At 43.5% G+C, this 18,998-nt stretch overlaps 1 protein-coding gene across 3 annotated transcripts in view; it reads right to left on the bottom strand.

The window, feature by feature from the left end:
* Positions 1–893: 893 nt before the first annotated feature.
* B4GALT5 (beta-1,4-galactosyltransferase 5) overlaps positions 894–18,998 on the bottom strand; it is an 86,185-nt gene continuing 68,080 nt past the window's right edge. For 2 of the 3 annotated variants that reach the window (XM_033186701.1, XM_033186700.1), the window contains exons 3-9: positions 15,199–15,312; positions 11,453–11,577; positions 10,517–10,633; positions 8,495–8,682; positions 7,675–7,797; positions 5,043–5,144; positions 3,727–3,874 (exon numbers count right to left, since the gene is read on the bottom strand). In XM_033186701.1, the coding sequence (XP_033042592.1) occupies positions 3,727–3,874; positions 5,043–5,144; positions 7,675–7,797; positions 8,495–8,682; positions 10,517–10,633; positions 11,453–11,577; positions 15,199–15,312 (917 nt within the window). Of the gene's footprint in view, positions 3,875–5,042; positions 5,145–7,674; positions 7,798–8,494; positions 8,683–10,516; positions 10,634–11,452; positions 11,578–15,198; positions 15,313–18,998 lie in introns of all 3 variants that reach the window. The other variant, XM_033186699.1, reaches the window with a different exon arrangement.

Consider the following 18,998-nt stretch of genomic DNA (forward strand, 5'->3'; position numbering starts at 1 on the left):
ATGACAATCTCTGAGCAGAATTGGGCATACAAACCCTAGACTGATCCCAGAGAACCTTCTGGAATCAAACTCCATCAACCCTCACCACCCCCTTCACCCCCAAGTCTCCTCACCCAAGTGTCTTATGCAACTTTCTTGGTACCACCTGGGTGATTCTTGAAAGAAAACGCAAGTGTAGGCGTGCCTGGGCAGCACCGTGGGCACACGGCTGCTGTTACAATATGTAGTTTGCACTCAGCCCATTCACTCGCAGTGCGGGTCAGGCAGTGTTCACCCCAGCAAGACCTAGAGCTCGGCTGAGCTGCCTGTAGTTGAACTCCTGTAGGAAAGGAAAGGAAAAAGGAAAGACTCCCAAGTACCAAACTGTCCTAGACAAAGAGAAACGACCACCAAGGTTTGGTTCTTGAATATGTATTTTTTACTGAAAAAATCATTCATAAATTAACATACAAAAATGTACAAACACATGAGTAAATAATGCAATGACAAAGGACTAGTTTTGTGAAAAGTGTTTTTTAAAACATCTTTAGATTTCAGTGCAAAAATGTACCCCTGGCACCTCTTAAAACGTAAGAGCAAGCTCAAAAACACGTGGTGATGGAAATAAGCTAGCTACGCTCAATGCCATCGTCAATGGTGAGTGGATACAATCAATCCATGTGGCTGCTGCTCAGCTATTAATGTCTGTGGTAGAGCATCTCTGACAAGAGGACCTATTACGTCAAAATGAGTATTCTTGCAAATACCCCCCATCCGCCCAAAACAGCATGAACGAACGGGGACACCTTTCCCTGCACACAGCAATCAAAGACAAGATTAATTTAAGGGGCCACCCATCAGTAGCCTTTAAGACTTTCAGCCACCAACATATACACAAGGTCACATTTGGTTCCTTTTTTTTTTTTTACATAACAATTTCACGCTATTAACAGAACACGGGCCTGGCTGTACATTTTTAACTATGACATGTCCCATATGATATTCGAGGCCTGGTGGACACGACTGACAGTGCACATCCAGAGATTCCACACTCATCAGACACAGACATGACTGCAAGGGTATCAAAGTGACCCCACCTGAAGCAGTGAAAAGAGAGCTCTCCTTTTGTTCTCAGATCAGTATGTTCTTAAGTCAGGTGTCAGCCTTTTGCCAACAGTGTGTACTTGATGGTAATTATGGTAATGTAGAGCTTCAAACAAGATCGCCTTACAACACTGCCGCATACACACATGACACCCATGACTCAGAATCAGTCTGTCCTGACAAATCCGTCCAAATGACATCATAGTGTTGTCACATTGAAAGCAACTCACAGCCTTCAGTGAGGAAAGGGGAGAGAAGAATGAGAAGGGGAGAAAAGCCGAGGCAGGGACGAAGGCCCGGTGGGGGGTGGGAGTTGCAGGGTGGAGGGGTCTTTATTGCTATATGCACCATAAAACAAAGGAAAACCAAATGAACTTCTGTGTGTAATGTTCCCTTGTGAAGGTATTTTAAAGCACGAAATGCTTAAGTCTTAAAAACATACGCTATAGCTTACCAGCATTTTCAAGGGCAGGAGCCTGCTCTCTCATATGAGCCGATAAGAGCTTTGCAATGCAATTTATTTTCTAAATACCACTCTATTCTTCAGAAGAACAAAAACACAAACAAAAAAAACAAGGCCTGGCCAATCACTCCCACGGTTTGTGGGGATCATATGTCCACAGAACCATCACATGCAACGAAAAAAGTCCTAACCCACACACACACACACACACACACACACACCCCTACACACACCCATGTAAACCATGAAAATCAAGGAAGTTGAAGGCAAACAAGGCAATTAAAAAAAAATACGAAGTACTCTTTAGAAATACTCCTCATCACAATATATAAATATGTTTTATGGAAAAGAAGAAGGGGGAGGAAAACTGGCATTTTCCAGAATTCTGCAGAAGCTAACAGAGACTGCAATTTGAGGGCTTTGGTTTGGGGAAAAACAAAGAGGCACAAATTCAAATACAACTTAGAATATGACTTCAAGGCTGGGTGCAATGGCTCACACCTGCCCATAATCCCAGCACTTTGGGAAGTCAAGGTGGGTGGACTGCTTGAGTCCAGGAGTTCAAGACCAGCCTGGGCAACACGGCAACACCCCATCTCTACTAAAAATACAAAAAATTAGCCAGATGTGGTGGTGTGCACCTGTAGTCTCAGCTACTCGGGAGGCTGAGGTGGGAAAATGGCTTGAGCCTGAGAGATGGAGGCTGCAGAGGTGATCGTGCCACTGCACTCCAGCCTAGGCGACAGAGCCAGAGCCTGTCTTAAAACAAAAAAGAATATGACTTCAAAATGCAGGTGGGAGTGTAAGCAGTGCACCTGGGCTCTTGCTGTCTGGAGCTTTGTTAGTCTAATTTCAAAGCTTCAATCCGGTCTTACCTGGATCCCAGCTACCCCACAGCACACAAGTGTCACCAGCTCCCTGGCTCCTGGCTCCCTATTCAAGAGCTCCTTGGTTCTATGTATCAGTTACTAATGTTGACAAAGAATCTTTACGGAAACCAAAAAGGGAAACAGAGGAATCACTGAAGCCAGCTGGTAATGTAGGCACATTGTTCAGAAACTGTGGCCAAGTTCCACAAGAGAAAAAAGGGGGGGGGGGGGATTCTCATACACATCCCCTCCCCCGCCCCCTGCCCCACCATGCTGATGAAAGGACAGAACACGAAGCCTGGAGAGCCAGGGATGTGTGTGCAGCGAGCCCCAGAGGGCCTGCTTTGGGCAGGAAGCAGCCTGCTCTAACAGCAGCCTCTCGCTTAGCGGAGAGTGGGATGAGCACGTGCGTGGCCAACACGGAAGAGTGAATCCAGAGCAGAAGTCAAGGGCAAGACTCGTGGGGGAGGAAGAAAGGGGCAGAAGCCAGCTCCCAGCAATAGGTCAGGTTATTTTGTTCTTTTGTGACATGCCCTATACCCACTCCCTTCCCAAAGTGATAGCAATTCGGGAGATGATATTCTTCAATCGCATTTTAAGTGAGTTCCTGCACTTGCCAACCAAATAACTGGCCTAATATATAAATCCTCGATTTGAATTGGAGCCAGCTAGAAAATTAAATTTTAAAAAGGCATTTTACATGGCTTATTTACAATTATACTTCTTCAAGAAGTGATTGTTATATATTTATGTCTATTTATCTTTCCCAAACACCCTCCCCTCCACCCTCAATCCCCACCCAAAGAAGGTAATTTTTTAAAAAAATGAAACCAAAGAGAACACGATATAGAAGAATGGTGTGGAGTTTCATTTGCTCTTCCTAAAACGCAGCTGCCCTATGGTGGGTTCGCCTCTGCTCTCAAGGCCAAGAGGCTCCAAGGTCATGTGTAGGGACAGGCTCCACGGCAGGACCACGGCAGGACCACGGCAGATCACAGTTTATCACGGGTTCTGGAGACTGTGGCTAAGTAGGAGATAGGGAGAGAGCAGCGGGACAGACGTCTGTCTTGTGAAAACAGAAAGCCAGTACTGACGAAGGAAGTCCCCAAGCTCACTCCCTCAGTCCCAGCGGCTGATCCAGTGAAGGCGTTTGTGCGTGTGCTGTCACATTTTCCCCCTGAACCCTGTGATCCTTCATGAGACATGGTATTTCTGTTCTCTTGCTGTGTAGACCCTCCCCCCACCCAAAAAAATCTCATCAGACTGCTTTCTTGGTGGTGGTGGGTAAAGCAAACGTACAATTCTCTCCTCTCAGTACTCGTTCACCTGAGCCAGCTCGGGTGTCAGGTTGACAGTTATGTTTTTATACAAGGCGTCGTATGTTATGTTTGCAAAGTAGTTCAGGTTGTTGAGGCCATCCAGCCCTTGCCGTTCTTTTGACTTCCTCAGCAGAGCATACCTGTTTAGGGAGGGAACAGAGAAGAGGTGGCTCTGGGTGAGGATCCATGCCTCTGCAGTCAGAGGATGGAGCAGGGCGTCCCACAGCAAAGGACGCAACCCACGGCAGCACTTCCACAGCACGAGGCGGACGCACGGCCATTCTGCTATGCCAGGCTGACTGCTCTCGTTAGAAACACCTCCTGCGTTTCATGCCAGATGCTTTACTTAATTCTTTCATTTAATGCTCACCCCAGCCCCTGCTAGCAAATGAGGAAACCAAGGCTTAGTAATGTGAGGTAACTAGCCAAGGTCAGAGAGTGGGCAAGTGGGAGGTAAAGTGTTAAAAACACAACAGATGAGAAAGTTCATACTCTGTGTTCAGTGCCATTTTACTCCCATGAAAACAGAATTTCAGCAATTAGAATTGGTTGTCTAGAGCACAGTCTTCCACACAATTCAGAAAAGACACACACACAAAAAAAGAAAGAAAAGGTAACACAGCAACTGCAGTCACCCAGACAGAAGCTCAGGACACCATTCGGAACGGGGGCCTCCGGAAAGGGCGCCACTGCTCTGTCACCTCAGGGATCTTCATCCAAGCCGTTTTTTCCCCAAATTCTCCAAAGGCTACTGGGGAGACCATAATGCTCAAGACATAGGATGAGTGATTTCCTTAGAAGAATCTTACTATTGAAATGTTCACCAATGGTCTGATCCCCACACTGGTCTGCCTCAGAGTTAGAATACATGCAGTAGCTATCAAACAGCATCAGAACGGGGCCTCGGGGTGGGGAGTAGGAGGCGGGGTTGTAATATGGTCTAAGACATCCGGACATGAAAGTATAGGGGATACTTCTTTTTTTTGAGACTGAGTCTCGCTCTGTCGCCCAGGCTGGAGTGCAGTGGTGCAATCTCGGCTCACTGCAAGCCACCTCCCGGGTTCACACCATTCTCCTGCCTCAGCCTCCCAAGTAGCTGGGACTACAGGTGCCCGCCACCACGCCTGGCTAATATTTTGTATTTTTAGTAGAGACGGGGTTTCACCATGTTAGCCAGGATGGTCTCGATCTCCTGACCTCGTGATCCACTTGCCTCAGCCTCCCACAGTGCTGGGATTATAGGCCTGAGCCACCGTGCCAGGCCAGTATAAGGGACACTTCTAAGAGACAGAAATAAATTGCACCAACCTTCCAAGAAACTGGACTTCTCCTCGATGGTGATGAGGAATGGACTTGTACTTTCCTGTGTCACCCTCTGGCCGGCTCACAGAATAGCCTGCATTCTGCACTCTGTCCAAGACCAAGAGAACGAACGGGCTTTTAGATACAATGGTAACAGCCCAGGAGCGACCCAAGCCTACAAGACATGTTACAAGCTTACCCTGGAAATCATACACAGCAATGGCTTTCTCACTCAACTCACTCACTGTGTCATTTTTTAAAAACTGAGTTAAAACTCAATTTTAACTGAATTAAAGTTTTCATGTGAATAGAAAAAATAGGCTGGTTGCGGTGGCTCACGCCTGTAATCCCAGAACTTTGGGAGGCTGAGGCGGGCAGATCACTTGAGGTCGGACGAGACCAACCTGGCCAACATGGTGAAATTTCTACTTAAAAAAAAAAAAAAAATTAGCCAGGTGTGGTGGCACAGGTCTGTAATCCCAGCTACTCAGGAGGCTGAGACAGGAGAATCACTTGAACCCAGGAGGTGAAGGTTGCAGGGAGCCGAGATCGCACCAGCCTGGGTGACAAAAAGAAAATCTGTCTCAAAAAAAAAAAAAAAAGGAAAAGTACGGAAAGAAATGGCTACTTCCAGGGAATAGAACAGAATCAAAATGGGGATTAACACTTAGATGCTTGTATAACCTAATTTTTTTTTTTTTTTTTTAAAGAGACAGGGTCCATTGTGTTTCCCTGGCTGGAATGCAGTGAGACAATCATGGTTCAGTGCAGCCTCAACCTCCCAGGCTCAAGTGGTCCTCCCATCTCAGCCTCCTGAGTAGCTGTGTGCCACCACAACTGGCTAATTTTTTTTAATTTTTTGTAGAGACGAGGTCTCACTGTTGCCCAGGCTGGTCTTGAACTCCTGGGCTCAAGTGATCCTCAAGCCTCGGCCTTGCAAAGAGCTGGGATTACAGGTGTGAGCCACAGTGCTCAGCCTATCATTTGAAATTTTATCAGCAAAATATTACTTATAATTAACAACCAACACATACTTTTTAAAAGCCAAGCTACAAAGTAAACAGATACTAGGTAGTATTTTGCATTGGTTCCTTATTAGGTTACTATTTACTTACTCCATAAAAATATTACTTTATTCCACTCACACACAGGACTGTTCACCCAAGTTTGTACAATACAAGCCTTATGTGATGGTGTAGCTAAATCTGTGTAGACGTATCACCAATATTCCACCCTTCAGTTTGGAGTGCTTCCAATGAAATGGGCATTTAGTACACAGAACACTGGTGAAGTGTTGTTAGAAACTTACAGCAGGAGGGGCACTTAGTTATAATATGCCTTAAGAACCCTATTTGCACCCATTAAAGGACAGAGCTTAAAAAAAAGAGCCTTAAAATGACTACATTCACTTACAGGAATTTTTCCTAAATAGGAATAACAGGCAAAAGAATTATCTACCATATCACACTCTAAATAGTAGAAAATGGAAAATATTCTAAATATACAACAGGAAACAGTTACATAAATTACAGTACATCTATATAATCCAATTAAATGGAGCCACTTAAGATCCTGTTTACAGAGTATTTAATGTTGATATAATAGAAGCAGTAACATCTATTGAGAGCTTATCACATATCAGATATGCCAGAGCTCTATACACATTACGTCATTTAATCCTCACAATCCTGAGACTTGTGATTTTAAAAACTGATACACAGAGATTTTAAATTACTGTTCACTTGCCACTTTTTAAACACAAAATAAACTCAATGAAATGGTAACATGTTACTTCTTTTTGTGGGTAATTTATTTTATTTTTATACTCCTCTGTATTTTACAATGAACATATTCTTTATTAGAAGAAAAAATTGCTAAATTATAATTTGTTTATTTTTGCATGTCAAAGGAGAAAAATGAAAATAGCTGCTTTGTTGGGATATACAGTTTATTTTTTAAGATATTTTTATATTAAGATTTAAGGTATTTTCTCTAAAAACTTGTAAGTGTGTGTGTGTGTGTGTATTTTTTTTTTTTTTTTTTTTTTTTTTTGAGACGGAGTATCGCTCTGTTGCCCAGGGTGGAGTGCAGTGGCGCAATCTTGGCTCACTGCAAACTCCGTCTCCTGGGTTCATGCCATTCTCCTGCTTCGGCCTCCCGAGTAGCTGGGACTACAGGCGCCCCCCACCAGGCCCAGCTAATTTTTTGTATTTTTAGTAGAGATAGGGTTTCACAATGTTAGCCAGGATGGTCTCGATCTCCTGACCTCATGATCCGCCAGCCTCGGCCTCCCAAAGTGCTGGGATTACAGGCGTGAGCCACTGTGCCCGGCCTATGTGTGTGTATTTTTTAAGACAGGTCTCACTCTGTCACTCAAGCTAGAGTGCCGTGGCAGCTCTCTGTGGCCTCGAACTCCCGGGCTCAAGTGATCCTCCCACCTCGGCCTCCCAAACTGCTGGGATTACAGGTGTGAGCCGTCACACGTGGTCAATTTCATTTTTTTCCTTAACCTTTTAAAATGTAGCTACTAGAACATTTTAAATTACACACTTGGCTTGCATTATATTCCTATTGGATAGCACTGGTCTGCAGTCTAAGGTAGCATTTCTAGAAGACACCAAAAGAAGGGCAGAGGTACCTGTTCCAGAGGTCATCATCTTCTCCACCCCAACCCCAGAAAGCATTAGGAAAGCCATTGATTTTCCGAAATTGTTCCACTGTTAAGCCACTCACTCCGCCAAAGAACTCGGTATAAGGAAGCCTAGGAGGAGATGTGGGACATCAATCATCTGTGTGTTATTGGGCAGTTGTTTTCCCTAGAAGGTTCTCATCTGAGGACCAAAAACAGTGCTCTCTGTGCTCCTGACCCAATCCATATGTACTTGCTTCCTCATGCTGACGTGTATCAATCAAATGAGCAAAATTAATTTTTGCAAACCGATTTCTAATAGCTTTAGTGAGATATAACTGACATATCCACACATAATTCGCCCATTTAGAGTATATCATTCAATGGTTTTAGTTTATACACTGAATTGTGCAACCATGACCACAATCTATATTAGCATGTTTCATCACTGTCCCCTGCAAAGCTTTGCACCCATAAGCAATCGCCCCTACTCCCCATATCCTTCTTAGCCTTTTACCTACTTTCTGTCGCTATAGATTTGCTTATTCTGGACATTTCAGATACCTGGAATCTTATGATACATATGATACACCATTTGTGTCTGGCTTCTTTAACTTAATGTTTTCGAAGTTCATCCGTGTTTTGGCACATATCAGTACTTCAATCCTTTCTATTGCCCAACAGTACTCCGATTGTATGGATATACACATTTTCTTTATCCCTCCATCAGCTGATGGGCATCTAGGTTGCAGCTAATTAGATTTCCTCTTCACATCGCTCACCATTCTTTCAGATTTAGCCTCTTTAATTAAGAGGAAATGATACTCACAGATACATATACTTATCCAATTTGGTTGCAAAATGCCTCGGCATCTGTCCACATCCATAATAGTTGCGATCACTTTCTGGTATGTGATCTACATCATGAAAAATCAAACAGTCCCAATCCAAGTCCTTCATTGCTTCTTGAAAGCCAACGTTGAAAAGCATGGCTCGATTAAAGGGTTGGGTACCAACCTAAAAGAAACAGAACTTTATTTTTAAAAGAATCTTGAAGCAAAATCTTTGCTATCTTTGCTGTGCCTAAAGAAGAGTTTATTAGAACCAACTGGAAAAGATCACTGGGCTAGTGTAACCAGGTCCAGCACCACACATCAACTCACAGTGTGGCCCAGAAGTTACTGGACCTCTGGCACAGGCACAGTGGCTCACGCCTGTAATCCCAGCACTTTGGGAGGCCAAGGCAGGCAGATCAGGAGTTCAAGACAAGCCAGGCCAACATCGTGAAATCCCGTCTCTACTGAAAATACAAAAACATTAGCTAGGCGTGGTGGCGCATGCCTGTAATCCCAGCTACTTGGGAGGGTGAGGCAGGAGAATCGCTTGAACCCGGGAGGCGGAGGCTGCAGTGAGCCAAGATCGCACCATTGTACTCCAGCCTGGGCGGTAGAGCAAGACTCCATCTCCAAAAAAAAAAAGAAAAAGAAAAAAAGAAAAAAAAAAGTCACTGGATCTCTGGCCCCAGTTTCTTTAAAAATGTAAGTGGTAGCAAACCCAAGCTTCTCTTTCCCAAGGCTACTGAAGGCAGAAATTCAACCATATAACAGCATTTAGAAGAATACCCCGCTCCACAAAGGTAAGAGACAACATTACCATATCTACTCTTTACCACTTGCCAATCATTCTCTTCTGCATATTAACCAATCTCTAACTGTTCATAAACCAAATCTAATACAAAGAGTGGTTTTTGGTTTTGTCTTGTTTTATTTTTAAGATCTAACTAAGACAATAGCCACTGAGCATGCCAGGAACACAAGCCTATGGACAAAGATTTCAGTGGCTCATGAAGAAATCAGTTCAAATCAGTTGACAGCCTAATTAGTATTACAGCTACATTGACTCCCCCTTGCCACTATCAAAATACCCAACTTAGGACCGGCAGATAGACCGTTAACATTTCCCAGATGCCCGGGCTTGCTGAACAGTGGTGCTCAGCCCTTCTTTCTCACTCCAGTACAAGGCAAGCTCCAGGGTTGACACTTAAGAGCAACTCAGACTATGAGACACAAAAATGCGCCCATAGGGAGAGGTAAGCATGCAACAGACCCTCAGGCTGACCATCAGTGTATTCAGGGAAATCTGTCAACCTTTTATCTATGGACATAGCACTTCTAGTTCAAGGATCACATACTTCAAAAAGCCTACAGAGGCCAAGTCAGTAATGTAAACATATAAACTAGGCCAGGCAAGAGAAAACCACAGTAGGACAGTCACGCTCCATCTAAAGGCAAATAAAAAATATGCAGGATCCAAAAAAAAAAAAAAAGATTTACAGACTGAATTTGCCACGTGGTCTTCTTCAGTTTGTGACCTCTATATCTGGTTCACTACCAATATTTTTAAGATTAAAACAAAACCAAACCCTCAGGCTTAGAGAAGTCTGCAAATGTCCCAGGCCACTTGGTTGATTAAAAGCAGACACGACAAGCACTGAGGTCTCTTGACTCCGAGGCCACACCCTCTGTGCTGTACCTTGCTGCAGCTCTTTATCTTAATGGAAACTTCCTGGGTCTGGAGCCTGTATGCACCAACAAAACCACCATACAAGAGGCCTTTGTTCATGAGCAAACAAAGCTCTCTCCTGGATTCAAGTGTGACCACTACTGGGCAACAAACATCTCAAACTAGGAGCACAGAATTGCTCTCTGCTCCCCCTTCAAATGTCAGGCAACTCAATCCTAAGATGTCAGTTTTATTGGCTCTTCACACCAACAGTGGATTAGCTTGCAGCATCCTAAACTGCTGTCTCAGAAGAGAAAGAAGAAAGAAAGGAAAAGAAAGGACCACTCACTTGTTCAACCACATAAAATGCAAACTGTAGGCGCTGGCGCTGGAGCATGGGAATCAGGTGTCTGAACAGGACGGGGAGGTGCTCGTGGCGATTCCGGAAGGGGATAAGGATCGCCACCTGGAGAGGATCATCGCAAAAGAAGCACAGTTAGGACTCTCAGCTTTCACTCCTTAGCAGGACACCCCTGCAGAATTGCTGACCAACCCATGGGAGTTCTGGGAGGCTGATCACATTGTCCTCAGCTTTCTCCAAACAAAGATCTACGTTGGCAAGCTGGCCCTTGGACCTAGATGAATGTTATTCTTACATATACCATACCTTATGGTACATAGTAGGCCTACAATTTATTCTAGGCCATAACTCATAGGAAAACACACATTCTACACTGTGACAAAAACACATCTATAAACTTAAAATTAAAACAAGCTTCACAAAACAGTATTTCCCCTTGCATTTTAATAGATTCTTGCTAAAAGAATGGACTTAAGCCCGGGTCACAGCTTAACGAAAACTACTGATGTCTTCTAACTATGGTCAGGCAGAAAAACACTAAATCTCAGTGTCAAGTCAGGTAACTTTGCTTTTTAATCCACTAATCTTGTAGTAACCAATGGAGGACAGGCATGAAGCACTGACTCTGCAGATGAGTTCTGCAAATGGGTCAGTAGAGACCACCAATGCATCATCCCCTTGCTTTGTTAATATTCCTGGTAGGAAGACCAAAGGGTTTTGCTCGGTCATCAGAATAATGCAAATTTCTGTGTCTACAAAGAAGTCCTTGTGGAAACCCATTCCTCCAACATATTTCTACATATGCATGGGGTGGTAGGATGAAAATGACAAAATATCATTGGTTAGCTAATCCCATGGTGATTCGCACCAAAGGCAAACCCCAGGTGGGTTTCTCAGCATTTTGACTCTGACTTCACACCCTACCTTCCACCGAGGCATGCAATCAGAAGGCTTCCAGTGACCTCCGAGCTTGATGGTTGGGTCTTTGGAGAAGAGTTCATGAATGTAATCCATTCCGATTTCACTCATGTTTATGTCTATTGGGCCCTCTGAACAGAGAGGGGGAAAAGGGATTAAGAGGTCAGAAAATGATAGGTTTCCCTATGCCCGAGGTTTTAGTCTATGGAGAAGTACAATGCTTTTTCAGCTGATTTGTTTTTAGCAAGGATGGGAGTCCCTTCCTCTGCTTTCCATCTCACTGCATTTCAGTTCCTCACTATTATCAAGGTAAAGAGGCAAATCAAGGAATTGAGACTTTAGAGTTCTGCTTCCATCAGGGGCCAATAAGAAATGAAGACTTTAAGTAAAATAGCAGTTGAACTTTTCTTTTCTTTCTTTTGAGACAGTCTTGCTCTGTCACCCAGGGTGGAGTGCAGTGGTGTGATCTCAGCTCACTGCAACCTCTGCCTCTGGGTTCAAGCAATTCTCCTGCCTCAGCCTCCCGAGTAGCTGGGACTACAGGAATATGCCACCACACCCAGCTAATTTTGTATTTTTAGTAGAGAGGGGTTTCACCTTCTTGGCCAGACTGGTCTCGAACTCCTGACCTCAAGGGATCCACCCACCTGGGCCACCCAATGTGTTGGGACTACAGGCATGAGCCACCACGCCCAGCCTTCTTTTCTTTTGTTTTGTTTATTAATATGTTTTAATAAATAGAGACGGGGGGGTCTCACTATGTTGCCCAGGTTGGTCTTGAACTCCTGGTCCCCAGCGATTCTTCCACCTTGGCCTCCCAAAGTGCTGGGATTATAGCTGTGAGCCCCTGCACCTGGCTGCAGCTGAGCTTTTCTGAGAAGAAGGAGAAAAGCAGCTGAGCTTAGAGTCATGTCTGTTTGCTCCTGATGCAAGTGCAGACACACTACCTCTCTCAATCCATTCACCAGTGGGTCAGGACCCTGAGTGATTATGTCCTAACTCAGAATGCTGGTCATCTCTGACTTAAGTCAGGAAGTGGTACAGTAACAATCAATAAATGCTATTGAAACAATGAACTGATAACACTAGTTTCAGGCCTGTCAACGCCTATTTCTGATACACAAATCTTAGCCTTCCCAAACTAAGCTTACATCTAGATGCAGACAAACGCAGATTTTAAAGGGAAAACCTATGTATGTGTGGTGAGACATGCAAATGAAACAGTAAGGCTTCCAACACAACTTACATACTTACAATTAATTATTCATATATGGATGAGAATATGTTCAAATACCATGCATGACTATTTCTAACATTTTCTTCTATTTTCACTATGTTTGAGCACAAAAGTCAACTTTGCAAATGCAAGATTTTCCTTTTCTTGATTTCACTTTTTTTTTTTTTTTGAGACGGAGTCTAGCTCTGTCTCCCGGGCTGGAGTGCAGTGGCCGGATCTCAGCTCACTGCAAGCTCCGCCTCCCGGATTTACGCCATTCTCCTGCCTCAGCCTCCCGAGTAGCTGGGACTACAGGCGCCCGCCACCTTGCCCGGCTAGTTTTTTGTATTTTTTTTAGTAGAGACGGGGTTTCACCATGTTAGCCAGGATGGTCTCGATCTCCTGACCTCGTGATCCGCCCGTCTCGGCCTCCCAAAGTGCTGGGATTACAGGCTTGAGCCACTGCGCCCGGCCAGATTTCACTTTTTTTAAAAAAAAAATTTTTTTAAAGAAGTGGGGAACTATATAAGAAGTCTAAAAGTATAGGAAAAGTGTAAGAGTTTACTGTCCTTGTTTTAGCTTACACAAGATTCAAAAAACAGAACAAAAAGATCTAAGAATTGTTCTAACTAGCACTTTGTTAAAACAGTAACTTGCAAGGCATGGTGGCTCATGCCTGTAGTCCCAGCTGCTCAGGAGGCTGAGGAATGAAGGTTGCTTGAGCACTGAAGTTCGAGACCAGCCTGGGCAACATAGTGAGACCCCCACCTCTAAGATCAAGCACTACAATCAGTGGGAGATTTATACTAAAAAGGCAAAGTTGATTGCCTAGACAGTCATGTGCTTTGACATTGTCACCAGTGATGGATGGCATATAAGGTGGCTGCCTAAGATCACAATGGAGTTGAAAAATTCCTACTGCTTAGTGATGACATAGCTGCCATAACGTTGTGTTACTCAAGTGTTTCTGGTAATGCTGGTATAAACAAATCTACTGCACTGCCAGTCATATAAAAGTATATCACAAGGCTGGGAGCAGTGGCTCACACCTGTAATCCCAGCACCTTGAGAGGCTGAGGCGGGTGGATCACCTCAGGTCAGGAGTTCGAGACCAGCCCCTGGCCAACATGGTGAAACCCCCATCTCTACTAAAAATACAAGAATTAGCCAGGCGTGGTGGCAGGTGCCTATAATCCCAGTTACTCGGGAGGCTGAGGCAGGAGAATCACTTGAACCTGGGAGGCAGAGGTTGCAGTGAGCGGAGACTACACCACTACGCTCCAACCTGGGCAATAAGAGCAAAACTCCATCTCAAAAAAAAAAAAAAAGTATAGCACATACAATTATGTAGAGTACATTATACCAGATAATGATAATAAACTATGCTACTGGTTTCTATATTAATTATACTATATTTTTAAATCGTTATTTTACCCTTTTTTTTGAGACAGGGTCTTGCTTTGTTGCCCGGGCTGGAGTGTAGTGGCGCAATCATGGCACACTGCAGCCTGTGGCCCAGGCCTAAGTGGGAGGGTTGTTTGAGGCCAGGAATTCAAGACCAGTGTGGGCAACACAGTAACACCCCATCTCTTAAAAAGTAATAATAATAATTTTAAAATTAGCCAAGTGTGACAACAGGCATTTGTAGTCCCAGCTCCTCAGGAGGCTGAGGCGGGAGGGTGGCTTGAGCCCAGGAGTTTGAGGCTGCAGTTTTTTTTAAAAACTTTTAATAAACTTTTTAAAAGTTCACAAGTTGATAAAGTAAAAAGGTATAATAGTAAGGTTAATCTATCATTAAAGAAAGAAGACTATTTTCTGAATAAATGTAGTGCAGCCTAAGTGTTTGGTGTTCATAAAGCCTGCAGTAGTGCACGGCCATGTCCCAGGCCTTCACATTCACATTCACTCCCTCACTGACTCGCCAGAGCAAATTCCATTCCTGCAGGCTCCATTCATGGTAAGCGCCCTACACAGCTGTACCGTTTTTTATCTTTTATACCTCATTTTTTACTGTACCTTTTCTATATTTAGATACACAAATACTTACCACTGAGTTACAGTTACTGCATAGCACCATGCTGCACAGGTTTGCAGCCTAGGAGCAACAGGCCATACCACACAGCCTGGGGTGCAGCAGGCTACACCATCTAGATTTGTGGAAGTCTATTCTAGGAGGTTCCCCCAACAATAAAATCACCTCACGATGTACTTCTCAGAAAGCACCCTCATTGTTAAGCTATGAATGACTGTATTCATACCTTCTCTAGGAAGTTCAAACAGAACCCAAGTTACAAAGGACAAGCAAATGCAAAGGAAAGAGTGAAAAAGTAGAAAAGGGAGAAAATGGCACCCAAGAACACAGGCAATCCTGCAGCAGGCTTTGAAGAGGAGCCAGGAGCACAAATGACTTTCAAATCCCTGTTTCCAATGGCAGGGAGGTATTTATATTCTCTCTATAGGCAGACAGAAAGATCAAGAGTGCCCTCCCCTTTACCCATTTTAAAAGCAGAGGAAGGTAGGCTGGAGCTCTACTCACTCATGGAAGGGAGCCTTTCAGGGCAGGTATGGTTTGCAAAGTAGGTGAAGTCTTCAGGAAGAAATGTTGTAGTTTGCAGGAAGGTTTCACTGTGGTTCAAGTCAAGAGGGTAATCTAGGGAGGTAAAGGAAAACAGCCGATCAGACTGGTATATGTAATCAACCGTGCCATTATTAGATGCCTACCAAGTAAGTCTTTTTCTTAGCTATCAACTTGGTGGAAGGAGACAGGACTCTAGACTATCGCTTTGATGTGGCTAAAAATGTGAACCCATCAATAAAAATGTTACCCAAGTGACATATTTTCACCAGTGTTCCTATTCCTATTGACTTTATATGCTTATATGCAGCACTCAGTTTATAGTAAACTGTAATTCAATGTAATTTTTAAAATAGCAGTCTCCCTCCTCTCATTTCTATTTTCTAGAGGAACCACTTGCCCTTCTTTTGGCCAAGTATTTCAGCATTTATATTCAGTATTCACCTCTGTCAGCCTGTATGGCTAGTCATGATGTTTCTGTTTGCAGTCTTACCTACTGACCTCCCACTATGGGAGGTGAAGACATTATCCCCTTCCTTCTGCCGCCCCTGTCACACAATCCCCTTCCTCTCCCCCGTCTCCCATCAGTCACATATCATAGCTGTGGTTAGGACAATCTTCAGTCTTTGTATTATGATGCCGCTGTTAAGTACTAGTCATCGCTGAGAAATGTGGGAAGTTATGCATCTTATTTTTTGTTTGCTCAGTTTTATATGCAATGATTCTAATTCAACACCACGCCTTTCACAAGACATTTCCTCCTAAGACACGCATTAGGTATTCTCTCAACTTCATCCTCCCAGAGGAGGTGTGGCAGCTTCTGGCTTTATTCCATGCCAAATGTGCTTCGTCGGGGAGGTATTCTCTCGGTGATGATTCCTCCCTTCTGTACTCTGTGCTGCCTTTCTGGAGAATACAGAACAGGAGTTGGATGTGGGACCTCCTGGTCCTCTGTCTCATCTTTCTACCCAGTTTTCCATCTTGCCATTTATCTGCCCTACTTTCCAAGAGATTTCCTCAACTTTACTCAACCTTCCTTTAATCATCATCTCTGCTATGATATTTTTAACTTGGAAGAGCTCTTGTTTCCTGAATGTTCATTTCTTACAATATTCTTGTTTCATGTTTGCAGTCATTTTTCTCTTCTCTTATTGATATCTCTGGAGTCAATATCTTTGGGTCTTTTCTCCTGGTCTGACCAGATTCTCCAGAGAAATCCACTCCAATGTCCTGCCAGAGTGGTACAGTCCTGACTATAAACATCCTGAAACCAAGAAAGAAGAGAAAGAGGCTGGGGCATATGTAATCCCCATCTTTTCAAATACTATGGTCATGCCAGGTATCCCCAGGTTGAGGAGCCTCTGTTTTGCCATCTCTGGGGTTAAGTCTCCAGCTCTTGCCAGGATGAGGAAATGCGTCTGGGTATCTGACTGCTTTTTAACAGCTTTCAATCTCCCTTTTAGTTGCCACCTTTGCTCCTACTTTCAATATTGCTAGTTTCAGAGTTTCTGGGGGATCCTGAGGTGGTTGCTGGTTTTCCTATTGCTGCTTTAAGCAGTCAAGTTTTCTTGGGTTTGTTAAGTCTTTTATCAGTGGCTCTTCTGCTTTCTATCTATTAAGATTTTTTGCTGTGGTCTCTTTTCTTGTTCTCATTCTCAAGGGTTTATCATTAAAAAACCCTCATATATGTATGCCCCTTTAGAGTCATGTTAGTGGATATGAAGAGTGTGAAGGTAGATGTCTTTTTCCTAGGGTACTATAGTTGTAGAGTAGGAGGAGGGCCCTCTAACCTCATTTTCTACAGATGAATAACTGGAACAACATACACAGAACTCAGACCGGGGCCCTGGCTAATGCATGACAGAGCTCCAACTAAACTCTGAATTAGAGATCTTTCCAGTATACTGTATTGTTTTTTTTCACAGAATATTAAATCCTTTTGGATTCATGCTGATTCTATGAAAACTAAAACATTCTGTTCAAATTCACTTTGTACCCTAGAATTCTAGAATCTTCAACTAAGATATTTTTGAAAAAGCACTATGAGCAGGCTTCCAAGAATCAAATGGCTAACACATTGAATCCTTTTATATATGCACAGGGCTGCCTACTCTGCGCTGCCTACTCCGCAAGGACTCTGGGGACAAAATTCAATGAGAGGCAACTTGAAAATTTTAAGTGTCTTAACAAGTGAAGGAACAGAATGCTTTCTGTCCTTTTTAGTAGCAGCTTTCCTGAAAAACATGAAGCCTGCATTTATAGAGAATAGTAGAGACTAATTTATATAAAGACATAAACCAGGCTGGGTATGGTGGCTCATGCCTATAATCCCAGGAGGCCAAGACCAGCCTGGGAAACACGCTGAGAACCTGTCTCTACAAATAATCTTAAAAATTAGCCAGGTGTGGTGGTGCGTGCCTATGGCCCCAGCTACTCGGGAGGCTGAGGCAGGAGAATCACCTGAACCTAGGAGGTTGAGGATTCAACCGCAATGATCACACCACTGTACTCTAGCCTGGGCGACAGGGCAAGATCCTATCTTAAAAAACAAACAAACAAACAAACAAAACATGAATCAAGACAGAACCTTAGAGATGAAAGATTCTGGATGAATCTAATAGGCGAAATTATTTTCCTATAGAAAAAAATTAAAAGACCTCACAAGTACTAGAAAATGTGCCTGTGTTTGTGATATGATCGTGTGTGGCAAGAGACACCGGCTGGAAACAGTGGCACAGTCAACACATTCACTAGAAGGCAATGAAATTCCCAAAAGTATTATACTAAGTATATTTTCATAAATCAACAAAAACAAAGATAATAATCATTCTGGTCAATGACTGACCCAAGCCCTAGAGCTAGAACCTAATCAGGAAACTAGAATTTAAAAAACATGAGGCAAGAGACAAGGTATCTCTAACTCTAATGATTCCACTATTTGGAGTTTCTTTGAAGACAGATAAATTCCTTTCCACTTCCTTCAAACAATCATACAATAAGCCTGGTAGCAGCTGCCATGAAACAAAAAAAAGCATTTATTTTTTCTTCTGATTACTAAATTAATAATACGTCACTGTTTTAAGAATCCTCAAATAGGTGATCACTTGAGGTCAGGAGTTCAAGATCAGCCTGGCCAACATGGTGAAACCCCATCTGTGCCAAAAAACACAAAAATTAGCCAGGCGTGGTGACAGGTGCCTGTAACCCCAGCTACTCAGGAGGCTGAGGAAGGAGAATCGCTTGAACCCAGGAGGCAGAGGTTGCAGTGAGCCAAGATCGCACTGCTGCACTCCAGCCTGGGTAACAAGAGCAAAACTCCATCATAAATAAATAAACAAAAAAACAAAGTCTGCTTTTCAGCAGCAATAGAGGCCTTCTAAAATGAAAGAGACAGAGGAAATTAATTGCTCACGACCTGGTAAAACTATGTGCAGTTATCGTGAGGAGACCGGGTTTTTTTCCCCTGCTAGCTGTCCAGCAATGGGTGGGGTTATACTTCAACCCCTTGGAGAGTTCCAAATACAACTTCTTACTCTTCTAAAACATGTACCTACTGAATGAGGAAAATGCTGAGAGAAAAACAAGCCTGTTGAATTTCTTCGGCCACGGTTTTGCTTTTTAATTTAAATCTAATCTATTTCAAATCCAGATATATTCTTCTTGAAGGGCAACGAAGGCAGCCACTTTTACATTTAGAAAATGGGAAAACAAGCCAGGCACCATGGCTCACACCTGTAACCTCAGCATTTTGGAAGGCCAAG

The sequence above is a fragment of the Trachypithecus francoisi genome, unplaced genomic scaffold, assembly GCF_009764315.1.
Source record: "Trachypithecus francoisi isolate TF-2019V2 unplaced genomic scaffold, Tfra_2.0 Lachesis_group21, whole genome shotgun sequence".
Lineage (NCBI taxonomy): Eukaryota > Metazoa > Chordata > Mammalia > Primates > Cercopithecidae > Trachypithecus > Trachypithecus francoisi.